This window comes from Mirounga angustirostris, unplaced genomic scaffold (genome assembly GCF_029215605.1).
Source record: "Mirounga angustirostris isolate CCGP_5_RB_7025 unplaced genomic scaffold, mMirAng1.0.hap1 SCAF_5, whole genome shotgun sequence".
Lineage (NCBI taxonomy): Eukaryota > Metazoa > Chordata > Mammalia > Carnivora > Phocidae > Mirounga > Mirounga angustirostris.
In genome coordinates this window covers 69,758,541-69,771,055 of record NW_026991713.1, presented here as the reverse complement: position 1 = coordinate 69,771,055, position 12,515 = coordinate 69,758,541, and the positions used below count along the sequence as shown (strand labels likewise).

At 36.6% G+C, this 12,515-nt stretch overlaps 1 protein-coding gene across 15 annotated transcripts in view; it reads left to right on the top strand.

Annotated features, from left to right (window-relative positions):
* PPHLN1 (periphilin 1) overlaps positions 1-12,515 on the top strand; it is a 163,813-nt gene that overhangs the window by 50,525 nt on the left and 100,773 nt on the right. For 12 of the 15 annotated variants that reach the window (XR_010411551.1, XR_010411552.1, XR_010411553.1 and 9 more), the window contains 2 exons: positions 444-655; positions 10,712-10,768. Coding sequence is in view for 12 of the 15 variants with exons in the window: in XM_054507098.2 (XP_054363073.1) it covers positions 444-655; positions 10,712-10,768 (269 nt within the window). In the remaining 3 variants the exon portion in view is untranslated. The remainder of the gene's footprint in view (positions 1-443; positions 656-10,711; positions 10,769-12,515) is intronic. The other 3 variants (XM_064591379.1, XM_064591374.1, XM_064591382.1) reach the window with 1 other exon arrangement.

The following is a 12,515-nucleotide window of genomic DNA, read 5'->3' as shown; positions in this document are numbered from 1 at the left end:
ATAAAGTCACTTGATCTTAACCACCTGGTTCTATCCCCAAACTGAAAAAGTGTACGCATTCTAAATCATACATCACTGATAAAGTTTTTTTGTGGACTGACATTAGAAGTTAGGTGATGGGGTGCCTGGGTGGGCTCAGTCAGTTAAGCATTGACTCTTGGTTTCAGCTCAGGTCATGATCTCGTGGTTGTGAGATTGAGTCCCACATTGGGCTCTGCGCTCAGTGCAGAGTCTGCTTTAGATATTCTCTCCTTCTCCCTTTGCTTCTCCCCGCTGTTTGTACTCTCTCGATCTAAAAAAAAAAGTTAGGTGGTGGTTAAAAAAAAGGGGGGGGGAGCCAAGATTACAGTGTAAAGAGTAGCTTATAATCAGAGCTTTTGCCATTTGTATTGTGTATGTAAGTTAGAGGATATAATTCGCTTTTTTTTTTTTTTTCTTCAAAGGGACATGAGAGATGGCTTTAGAAGAAAAAGTTTCTATTCTTCCCATTACACGAGAGACCGGTCTCCTCATAAAAGAGACACTCCTTTTTTCAGAGACTCACCTGTAGGTCGGAAGGATTCTCCACACAGCAGGTCTGGCTCCAGTGTCAGTAGTAGAAGCTACTCTCCAGAAAGAAGCAAAACGTACTCTTTCCATCAATCTCAACATAGAAGTATGTATTTTTAAAACTTCTTTTACAACCTCCACTAATGAGAATGTACTGATTCAGATTGCCTTATAGGTATTGTAAGATATATTTTTAACCTTTTATTTTGAAAATTTTGAAACATAGAAAAGTTGAAAATATAATGAATACTACACACACACATTTTTTGGAACCATTTCAAGTTGCAGTTCACATTGACATTTCACTTCTAATTCTTCAGCACAGAAGAGGTGTGTTTGTAATCATGTTGGAAAGTTATATACTTTTGTATTTTCTGCTAGTTCCTGTGCTAGTCCATCCTCTTTAATCTTCTGTCACTAGAAGATATCTGTCTATCTGTATATATATTTGATAGTATATTTTTCATGAAAAATATCAGTGATTTCCCCTAAATATAAGGTATATAATCTTATAGATTTTAGAGCTAAAAACCTACTTTAGGTTCATTTTTTTCCAACCTCCAATTTGTTGTTGTTTTTTTTTAATTTGGAATACCTAGACGTGCATGGCATTCTGTGCAATCATGGCCTGTCATTCTGACTGAGTTGCTTAGTATGTGTTGGAATAAATAAATGAAGCAACTTATTTTCTAGATAATCTGTTTTAGCTTTCTGGACTCCACTATCTGCAGTTGAGCTCATTCACAAACATTTCCTCATGCCTTCTTAACTTTGATAGAAGAATTAATATGTCATAAATGAGTTAAGATGGTGTGAGCAGGTTAAGGTGAGAGAGATTCTCACTGTGGTAGTTAGAAAAACATGTGATGGAGGAAATCAACATTTGGGCTCATCTTTTATTTCAGATTTCTACAACTATCTTCTAGGTAGAGGGAATTTATAAGCCAAGATACAGACACCAGAAAAGTCAAGGGTATTTCTTTTTCTTTACTTTTTAACTTTCTTCCTATTAACTGTTTTGTTTTTGTTTTTGTTTTTGAATAGTTTTAGTTTAATAGCATTTGCTTCCTGCATGTTGGGAGTGATGGAAGATCACTTCAAATCATTGGATTGTCTCCATTGTAGCTGTTGCTGGATTCCAGTATTTAACAAACATTTATCAATTTTTTGCTGTTTTCAGAGCTAGGTAGAGTGGGGCTTCCAAAAAACATATTTTTGGATACAAGTGTATGAATGGTCGTACAGGAGGTTAAGCATGTCAGTTGAGGTAGATTTAAAACAAAATCATTTACATATATGCCTGATTGCTTAAAATAAGCATATAGTTCCAGGTAACTGAAAGCTTTACTATGGAGTTCAGGGTCTATAGTTTGATATTTTCTCATTGTTTCACTTTCTTCTTTCCCTCCCTCTCCCCTTTCAAGAGGATAAGTAACATCTGAGTTCTTTTTTTTTTTTTTTTTTTTAGATTTTATTTATTTATTTGACAGAGAGAGACAGAGAGAGGGAACACAGGCAGGGGGAGTGGGAGAGGGAGAAGCAGGCTTCCCATTGAGCAGGGAGCCTGATGTGGGGCTCGATCCCAGGACCCTGGGATCATGACCTGAGCTGAAGGCAGACGCTTAACGACTGAGCCACTCAGGCGCCCCAGCATCTGAGTTCTAATGCACACTCACATGCACAGATATAATTAGCTAGACACCTTCTAAGAAGATACTTTTTTTTTTGGATGTATATGACTTAATCCAAATCTAATGATTTGATTAAGAGGAGGAAAGTATCTTTGGAAACGGATTATGAAGGCTTTTGAACAAAACATGAGTAAAATGGGAGCTTAAGATTCTTACTTGACAGCTTGTAGTGAACCTGTTACTTAAGATAGTTGTTAGTGAATTCATCTTATTCTTTCCATTTCTCCTCTGAAACAAATTTTGAGGGAGGCATTTTTTTGTCTGCTTTCAGCCTGGTAGTTAGTGCTAAAAACTTTAAAATCTTGTGATGAAATGTAGAGGAACCATGTAGAGGAACTCCTTAGGGTCTCCAGCAGACTTTCCCCTTTGAGGCCTAATACCTTTACTATCTGGAGTGATAAAAAGATAATGAAGAAAGCTGGGAGACTAAAATATGGTGCAAATTGAGTGAAATAGAGCATACAACTTTGGTAATGTCTTTATGCTTATTTTTTTTAAGTCCTTGAGCTTCTAAAGTAAAGTTCTTCTATCAAAAAAAGTTTGTTCTGGAAAACTCTCTTTACAAGTTACTTGGGTTGATTCCTTAACTGTTTGGGCTGAGCTATTAAAATGTTTTTCTATACTCCTTTCATGTAAATAGTTTTCAGAGTAGTTACATAAAATCATCTTGCAAAATTTAATGGAGAAGTCTTATTTTAAACAATAATTGGAAAAAGTAATTGTTATGTTACATATTTGTGATACCAGTTCTTGCTTTTAATCTAAATGTGACAGATAATGATGGCACCTTGCTTTTCTTCAAAAAAGAACTGAGAAACAGGGTCCTTAAATTATCAGTTATTTAAACTGGGTTAATTAGCAACAGTGTGTTAATTTAGTTTTTTAAATGTAAATTGAAATTTTGTCAAAGATTTTAAATGTTTCTACAAATAACAAGTAAAAATAATTTTCCTGCTCTCCTTATGCCCTCATTTTGCTGTTTGACTTTTAATTTTTTGCTTTTTGTTCACATTTTTCAGTGTAATTTTAATAATCACTAGTAGTGGGGAGCCTGGGTGGCTCAGTCGTTAAGTGTCTGCCTTCGGCTCGGGTCATGATCCTAAGGTCCTGGGATCGAGCCCCGAATCGGGCTCCCTGCTCAGTGGGGAACCTGCTTCTCCCTCTCTCTCTCCCCCTGCTTGTGTTCCCTCTCTAGCTGTGTCTCTCTCTGTCAAAATAAATAAATAAAATCTTAAAAAAAAAAAAAAAAATCACCAGTAGTTTGGCCATGGTAACCATTGAAGGACTAATTCTTCATAATTCTTCTGTGCATTTAATATATCTCTTATGTGATTAATTATAAGCCACAAAATGATTTTTGCTACTTTTTTATCTCAACTACCTGTTTCCCATTTTGTGCTTACGTGCACATACACATGTCTACGTGTGTATTTTATTAAATTTCTTCTACTTAGCCTTTTGAGTTAATCCTGTGAACCTTGTACTGCTTTAGACTAATTATTCTCCTAAATCAAAATGTTATTTTCATTCTGTGCTTTTTAAGAATTTTCTGCCTTTAGCTTAATTGGACTAACATGTTCATAATTGGCACTATAGTAGTCACTATAATATTTTTTGTTCCTTTTTGTTGTCCATATTTACACACTAAGTCCTAGTTAACCTCATTGCTTTTCCCTTTATTATGATACCATTCTAGTTAAAATTGTTGTATGTATATCTTGTCTATTTCTACTTGAAGTTTATTTTTATTCCTATTAATCTAACTAAATATCTCCCCATTTGTGAACTCTCTCTCAGATATTTATTTCCTTTTTTCTCCTCTTTCTCAGTTGAATCCCATTGTTCTCCTATCTTACTCTTTTGTTTAGGATAATAGCACTAATAGTGACACCAGAAATCACTAAGTTCAGTCTCCCATACCCTGAGGTTCTTTGTTAAAATCCTTCCTGTGGTAAATTTACTATATCACAGTCCAGTCCTTCTTTCCTTGTATAGTTCATTTTTTATAAAACAATTAAAATCTTTTCCTGTAACATCTATGTAATACTAGATATTTGTCTTAGAGCCATAAAAATGTTTCATCTTTTATGTATTTGAAGAGTACCATCATAATCTTCTCAGTTTTTTCCCCCTTTGGTTTAAATATATTTAGTTCCTTCAGCTATTCCTTTTATTTGACATGTTTTCAGAATTTTGCTTCCTTAATTTTTTTTCTGTTCCTTTTAAGTTGTGATGCAGAAGTGAACTTTTATCAGCCGCACTGTATCACTGGCCCTTATTGAAACTGTAGAAACCTAAGCCATTTTCATATATATTACTATTAAACAAAATGCCCTTCAGCCTGTACTTTTTTTTTTTAGATGCAATTGCTTGAGTGTAGTTTATATATTAAAAGAAATCTAAGAATGCTAAATATCATCTAATTAACTTTGACTTATTACTCTCTTCTGTAGAGGTCTTAAAATCTCATTTAGTGATCCTGTATACTTGCAGTAGATAAAAGTAGCTCTGTTTCATCGTCAAAGGACATATGCTTTGTGTTTTGTATTAGTCCTTAATAATTATCTTGAGTAGCATACAGCCAAATACAGAAACCTCTAGAGACCTCTGTCTGTAGACCTCAGCCATTTATCTGCATTGTTTTCAACCAGTTGTGATCCCCCATCTTGTCTTCCTTTTCTCTTGAGGATTTCATGGAAGACTTTGTCAGGTGCTTTCTTGAAACTCTTAAGTTAGAAAGCATTTTCTCTATTAAAACAGTGACATGGGGCGCCTGGGTGGCTCAGTCATTAAGCGTCTGCCTTCGGCTCAGGTGATCCCAGGGTCCTGGGATCGAGTCCCACATTGGGCTCCCTGCTCCACGGAAAGCCTGCTTCTCCCTCTCCCACTCCCCCTGCTTGTGTTCCCTCTCTCGCTGTGTCTCTCTCTGTCAAATAAATAAATAAATCTTTAAAAACAAAAACAAAAAAACAGTGACATAAGGTTGCCTTGCATTGTAAATCCATTGTGTCATGATTATTTAAATACATAGAAACTACCTCTTTGTTAATTCCTTTTAAACATTTGCCTATGGATTAATGTCAGATTTATCACTATGCTTATACATTAATTAGGCTGTGTGACATTTTGGTAGATTTTTAAAAATATTACTACAGAAGATTTGCGAGTTTATTGTTTTGGTTGGTCTGTATCTGTGTTTCTATAGTTCTGACTTTGGGCCCAGTATCCCTTTATTTTCTTGATACCAGCAGCCATTATTAAATATATTTATTTAATTCTATGTAAGTCTATATAGAAGATAATGTTAAAGAAGGATTATTATTCATTAGTGTTTAGTCCTTTTTGAAGGCACATCTACTAAAATAACTGAAAATGTCCAAGAATTAAAAATACATTTTGAGAAGAGTATATTTGGAAGATAGACTCCATTATTTAACTTCAGTGGAATGGAAAAAACATATCTTAAGACCTTTGATTGTGAATATATTTAGAAGTCCACATGACTTTTTGGATTATAGCTGAAATTCCAATAAATTTAGTGATTTATTTCTGCCATTAAAAAGAAGGTTTCTTTGGTGCAGGTTTAGAGTGGCATGGTAATAGAAGTCAGATCATGGATATTTTAGGCAGTAGGAAGGGAGGATAAACCCATTCTCTCGGTGACTGAATATTAGAGCGTTTCTTGGTTTGAAAGTCATTGTATTTGTGTTCAGTACTCATAAGGTCTTTTATTTCTCATAAATGGTTTGCCAAGCAAGATGGATCCAGTCTTTGCCCTCTGAGTCTATGATCTGGTTAGGGAGACAAACCAGACATTCCATAAGAATAGGTATGTTAGGTGATACCTGAATGGTGAGTAGAAGTTGGTGGAAGGATATAAGTGGAAAAGGATTATTGGGATGAGCTGTGTCATGTGAAGAGATCCTGAACTATAATCTATATCTATAATCTAGTATTTTCCTCGTAGATCTTGGACTGTAATTGATCCAGTTTAATGTGCTGTTGAAATTGATTCTGCAGTATATTGTTCTTATTTGAGAATCTGTTGTTTACTCACAAGAGAGCTTTGGCTGTAAGTTTCCTGGGTGAATCTGAGGAGTACAGTTATGGCTTTTCTGGCATCAGAATAATTGAGGTTCTAAAACCGTAATCAATTAATGATGTTTCCATAAGTGTAGGCATTTATAGCATCCCTGTTTAGGGACTTAGTATGATCTGTCAGTACCACACATTCAGAATATGTACAGTTAGTATAATGTTTTATTTATATTTTTATTTATTTATTTTAAAGATTTTTTTTTATTCATTTGAGACACAGAGATACAGGGAGAGAGAGAGAGCATGAGCAGGGGGAGAGGCAGAGGGAGAGGGAGAAGCAGGCTCCCCACTGAGTCAGGAGCCCTATGTGGGGCTCGGTCCCAGGACCCTGGGATGATCACCTGAGCCGAAGGCAGACGTCTAACCATGTATTTTTAAAAGCAAGCCCATGTGGTTTTACCCTGATGTATTAAAAGGAGAGTTCTGTTTAGAAGTTTACTTTCAAATATTCATAGTTAATACGCCTTTATGTCAACTTGTTACATCTCTAACCTCCTAAAGATGATTGTTGTGGAGAAGAAGAGGTGGCACAAGCTTTCTGTACCCCTTTACCTGGTTTCTTTTTTTTTGTTGTTTTTTTGGTGTCTGTACCACAAGAGCATTTCTCTTGTGTCCTTTCCATCTTCTCTTTCATACCTTCTTCTTTTTTTTTTCAGTTGAGCATTTGTTCATTTATTCTTTTCTTTTTTTAAATTTTATTATGTTAATCACCATACATTACATCATTAGTTTTGATGTAGTGTTCCATGATTCATTGTTTGCACATTACACCCAGTGCTCCATTCAATATGTGCGCTCCTTAATACCCATCACCGGGCTAACCCATCCCCCCACCCCACCCCCCACTCTAAAACCCTCAGTTTGTTTCTCAGAGTCCATAGTCTCTCATGGTTCGTCTCCCCCTCCAATTCCCCCCCTTCATTTTTCCCTTCCTGCTTTTTTTTTTTTTTTAAACACATAATGTATTATTTGTTTCAGAGGTACAGGTCTGTTATTCAACAGTCTTACACAATTCACAGCGCTCCCCATAGCACATACTCTCCCCAATGTCTTTCATACCTTCTTGACCAATAGGTCTCTGGGAAATCATGTTCTTCCTAACCAAGAGCCCCAAATTTGCATATCTTTATCCATGATTCAAAAAAATAAATGCTTTCCTTAGCATCTTTGTAGCCACCACATCTTCATTTGTTCATATCTTAATTTATCTTTCAAAGCTTCAGCTGATTATCAAACGAGATGTGAATGTCTTACCTGTGCTGTGAAGTTTGTTTACTGATCAGACTTTCATTCAAAAGTATCTGTTTTATCCCTTTATGTTAGGTACTGTACCAAGAATTGAAAGTTTGCAAGACACGGTCCCTAACTCACTCATCTCTAATAGTGATTTTTTTTTTTTTAAGATTTTATTTATTTATTAGAGAGAGAGCGAGAGAGGGAACACAAGCAGGGGGAGTGGGGGAGGGAGAAGCCGGCCTCCTGCTGAGCAGGGAGCCCGATGCGGGGCTCCATCCCAAGACCCTGGGATCATGACCTGAGCCGAAGGCAGACGCTTAATGACTGGGCCACCCAGGCGCCCCTCTAATGATGATTTTAATATTTTTTCTTGTAGTGTCCTTTGTTCTTACATGGGTTATCAGTAATTACTAACACTGGATAGGCTTGGATTAGTCTAGTTCTTTTCATCATTACTTCCTCAGGAAAACAGTATTTTCAGGAAGAAGGTATATTTCTGAAATTTTATTTTATACAGAGATTTGTCAAATATTGTTGATACTCATATCAGCTGTTCTATTCAAAGAGTCACCAAATAATGTTAAATTCTTATAGTACTTCTAAATGTTTGTTGGAAAATTAAGCTGCTTCTCCAGCTTTGATTTCACCTCCATGGGAAGAACTTTTTACCTGATGTATGGAACCAGTGTTCCTCTTCATCTTCTTCCTCCCCATTTATTCTTGTACTCACTAGTACGTTCACTTGGATTTCAGTTTTAGTACTGCCACCTTCAGAATTTTCCTTTGCTGGTTTCTTTCTTTCATCCTAATTTGGGGTTCATTTTCTTTAGCGTGTTACAGCAAAGGTTTTGAGCCCTTTTGCCCTGCTCTGAAGCAGGGCGTTAGTGTCTGCTTAGTAAGAACACGTGTGAGGTGAATTTGAAGTAATGGCTAAATAGCTAAGGAGTAGCACCCTGTCAGTTGAAAGTATAAAGGTATGAGTGAAAGAAGTAGATTTCAGAGACATTTGTATTCATAGTGTTGGTTGGAGCCATGTAAGAATAGCAAGCAAGGTTAAAAATGAGGTTAGGAGGAACACACTCACATTTAGGAAACAATAACCAAGAAAGAAGAAAGAGAAAGGTATAGTTAGGAACATGTAGGAGATAAAGAATTACAAAGGCATGAAAACCAAATGGCAGAATGTTAAGAAAAAAATTTTTTATTTTTTTTAAATAATCTGTGCCCAATGTGGGGCTTGAACTCATGACCCCAAGATCAAGAGTTGTATGCTCCACTGACTAAGCCAGCCAGGTGCCCCAAGAAAAAATTGTTTTTAAATCATTAAAATGCTATAATAGAGGACAGTTTTAATTAGTTTTAATATAAACAGATCATTGGAAACGCTGAGATGAAAAGTTTAAGCATAACAGGGTTGTTTCCGTTATCTCTTGTTGTGTTAAAAAACAAAACCCCCTAAAACTTAGAGGGTTAATATAAGCACTTATTTATGAATCTGCAATTTGAGCTGTGTTCAGCTGCATGGTTTTATTGGTCTTTTAGGATATTATTAAATAGTCCAGCCCTGTTTTTTATGGGTAGGAATCTGTAGTTAAATGTGGTAATTCCTGCAATGTCTCTGAAATTTGTCATTGAAATCAATAAACAGCACCAGCGGTGTGTTGGTGAACTGACTCTTCAGGGGCACAGCACATGATCTGTGGCATTTGCCATGGAGGGAATACTACCGTAATGATTGAGCTCAGGTTTTACTGATGTGGAGCCCCTGAACTTGGAGTTTGGAAGAGATGTGGACAGGCCACTCTCATCAGCTATTATGAGCCATCCCCAGATTCCAGACACTCTTGTAAAATACCAGTGTTCTCATTTCTTGATCTACAAAGAATGGGAGACAAGTTACAAAATAAACACGTAATAAAACAGGATTAAGTAAATGGGTGAAGAATTTTTTGTGAAAGAAATAAACGCGAAAATAAAAGAATAAATGCCAGTGTGAATGCTCTGAACAGTTGCTGAGATCAATAAGGATTTGGCTAAAACAAAGAGATGAAGTATTCAGTAATAGATAAAAACAGATTGGCTGCTCAGGAGGAACAAAAATTTTCCTGATAACAGAGAGATCAGTTATGCAGGGGAGAAGGATATTGCATCTTTAACAACATTCTTGCGGAAGTAGGATGATAATATTTGCATATTTCTTGAAATATATTTTTTCTTGAAATATTTTTTTTAATGCAGGGTGGGTGCTAACAGTGCCAAAACAGTTCTCGGGGGGGGGGGGAGTAGAATTGGCAATTTGGGATCTATAATAGAAAAATTTGAAGTGTTAAGGAGTTTTCATCCTATTGGAAAGATACCTATTATTATATTTAACCTACTTAAAAAGTTAAGTACACCTGTATCACTGAGTTTGCAGGTAAGGAAGCTAACAAAATATTCACAAGATTGTAAATATGGGATAATTAGGGATTCTAGCAAGACAGTAGTTGTGGATTTGTTTATAAAGAAAATCCTTATATGAGAGAGTTTGTATAAAAAGAAGTAGCAGGATTTATTAATGGGCTACTTTTGAGAGCAAGTCAGAATGACTCCTTGCAGATAGCTACTATAAGCCTAGGGAACGGATATGATACACTATGAAAACTTTACCAGTATTCTTTTTGATTTCTAGTGGTGATTCATCTTTCTCTCTTGATTGTGTGTGTTGTGTGTGTGTGTGTGTGTGAGTGATTCTTGAACCAGTCCTTTGCCAACCTCATGAAGATTGGAATAGGTGCTTAAAGTGATGAGTAAGACCTGATCCTTATTTTCAATTTTTGGTGTCTTATTATATAATCCTTTTCTCATTTCCTTTCTGCTCGTGTTATCTATGGTTAGCCTAATCTTAACACTTCATTGTTGTTGGACCCAGTTAGCTTCTAATCTTAAAAAACAGAAATTTTCTCCTATTCTGTTACTACTCTTTAGTGTTGGTTGCTCAGGCATCCCAATTTGAAGGCAGGGTAGGAAAGAATTTAGGGTCACCAGCAAATGCTCAGAAGTTCCTGTTTTCATCACTCCTACTTCTGGGTTCTTCTCTTGTCATTCCTGGGCACAGAGGTGCTGGTGTTAATTCCTCCTTGCCCACCTTTCCCTAGAGTCCATCCGTGCTGGTGCCTCCTACAAACGGCAGAATGAAGGAAATCCAGAAAGAGGTGAGTTTTGAGTTAGATTTTGATTTGGGATTGTGAAGGGGTGGGGGACTTGAATTGATAGAGGTTACAGAAATGGGAAAAGTGTATAACTGCCCAATTAGTCTTTAGTTGGAACTAGAGTTTAATGGTAGTAGATACAGATAGTAGGATTGTGAATTGCTTGTCTGGTCAGGAATAGCCACCTCAAAGGAGATTGAGATTTGTAGAATAAACAAATCATTGACAGGACCGGACAACAGTAAGATCAGGGTATTTCTTTTCACCTTTTCTGTGGTCTTTCCGCTGCCATCTGTAGCATCCTTTTTCTTTATCCTTTGCTTCTTGCCTGTCCCTGCCCTTCATGCAACAGGTATATATGAATATATGTGGATATATGATATACCACCTGCTCTATCCTTCAGGATTCTTTTGCTTCTGCACACTGAGAAATCTGCTTAAATTAGCCCTAATGCAGCTAAAATCAGGAAAGATCCTAAGACTACAGGAAAGATCCTATTATACTTGACAATACCTGTAGTGCTGATGTGTTTGTAAGATTTTGCTAAGTAAGAGATTAACAGCTGCTTGTTCTGTGTCTAGCTGCTATGTGTCAGAATTGAGCCTATAATTATGCCTTTAATTAGCATAGTTTGATGTGCTGATTGGTTGAGCTCCTCACCTTCTTTCAAGGAATTGCTTATCTGAATAGAATGGGGAGGTCACTGTATCCTAAAGGTAGAAAAATAATTTATCTTTTCACCTAATTTTTGAGTATTTATTCTTTTCTTAAAGGACTTGAGCAGGGTAGGCCCTGGGTATTCAGAAATAAGCTATGATACTTGCACCTCTAGGAGCTTCTGGTGCAGTGGAATAGACTGACACTGTCACAGTATGATGAAGAATTTGCCATATGTAATAGAAATAAAGTGGGAATGATGAAATCATGTTCTTAGTCATTTTGGGATGTAGTGTTGGTTGGTATCTTTTGATTTTTAAGGTCTACAAGAACTTTTAAACCACTTAGTGTGAAAGGCTCTTAATGCCACAAGTTAAAAGATTCCTAGGGTTATGATTTTTTATGAGACTGTTGGAGTTTCCGAGGTAGAATACTGTGCCTAGAGCAGGAGTTCTTATCCCTGGTACTGTTGACAATTGAGGTTAGATAATTCTTTGTTGTGGGAGGCTGTCCTGTGCATTTGTAGGGTGTTTTAGCAGCATCCCTAGCCTCGACTTACTGTGTGCCAAGGGCACTCTCCCACTTGTGACAATGGAAAATATCTTCACACATTACTTAATACCCGCTGTCCCTCGGGAGGTGGTGAGGGGAGCGTCTCCAGAAAGGCTTTCCAGGGCTGCAGGACATTGGATAGAGCTGATATTCACTACTGCCCTACGTGGTCAGGGACCTTGAGGCTCTAGGCTCCTACTTGGCAGTCTTGACCATAGCAGGAAGAGCTTAAGAGGCTTTTTGACTGAAGCTGGTTTTGCTTCAGTTTCAAGGTCATTTGTGTCTGCTTTTGCCCTTGACTGCTTTCTTGGCCGTAACTGACTGGCTAGTCTTGACCACCTTCTGTGTCAATCCAAACTTGGTGCCACCTTCTCCTTTTCTCTGTAATTTAATTTTGTCAGGTTTTTGTTTTTTTGATTTTTGTTTTTGTTTTTGTTTTTTAGCAATTAAGAGCAGAGAATTTATATTTGACACATACAGATAATTTAATGAAATATTTTTCTGTCAGTAATAGCTCACAGTTATTGTTATGATTATATT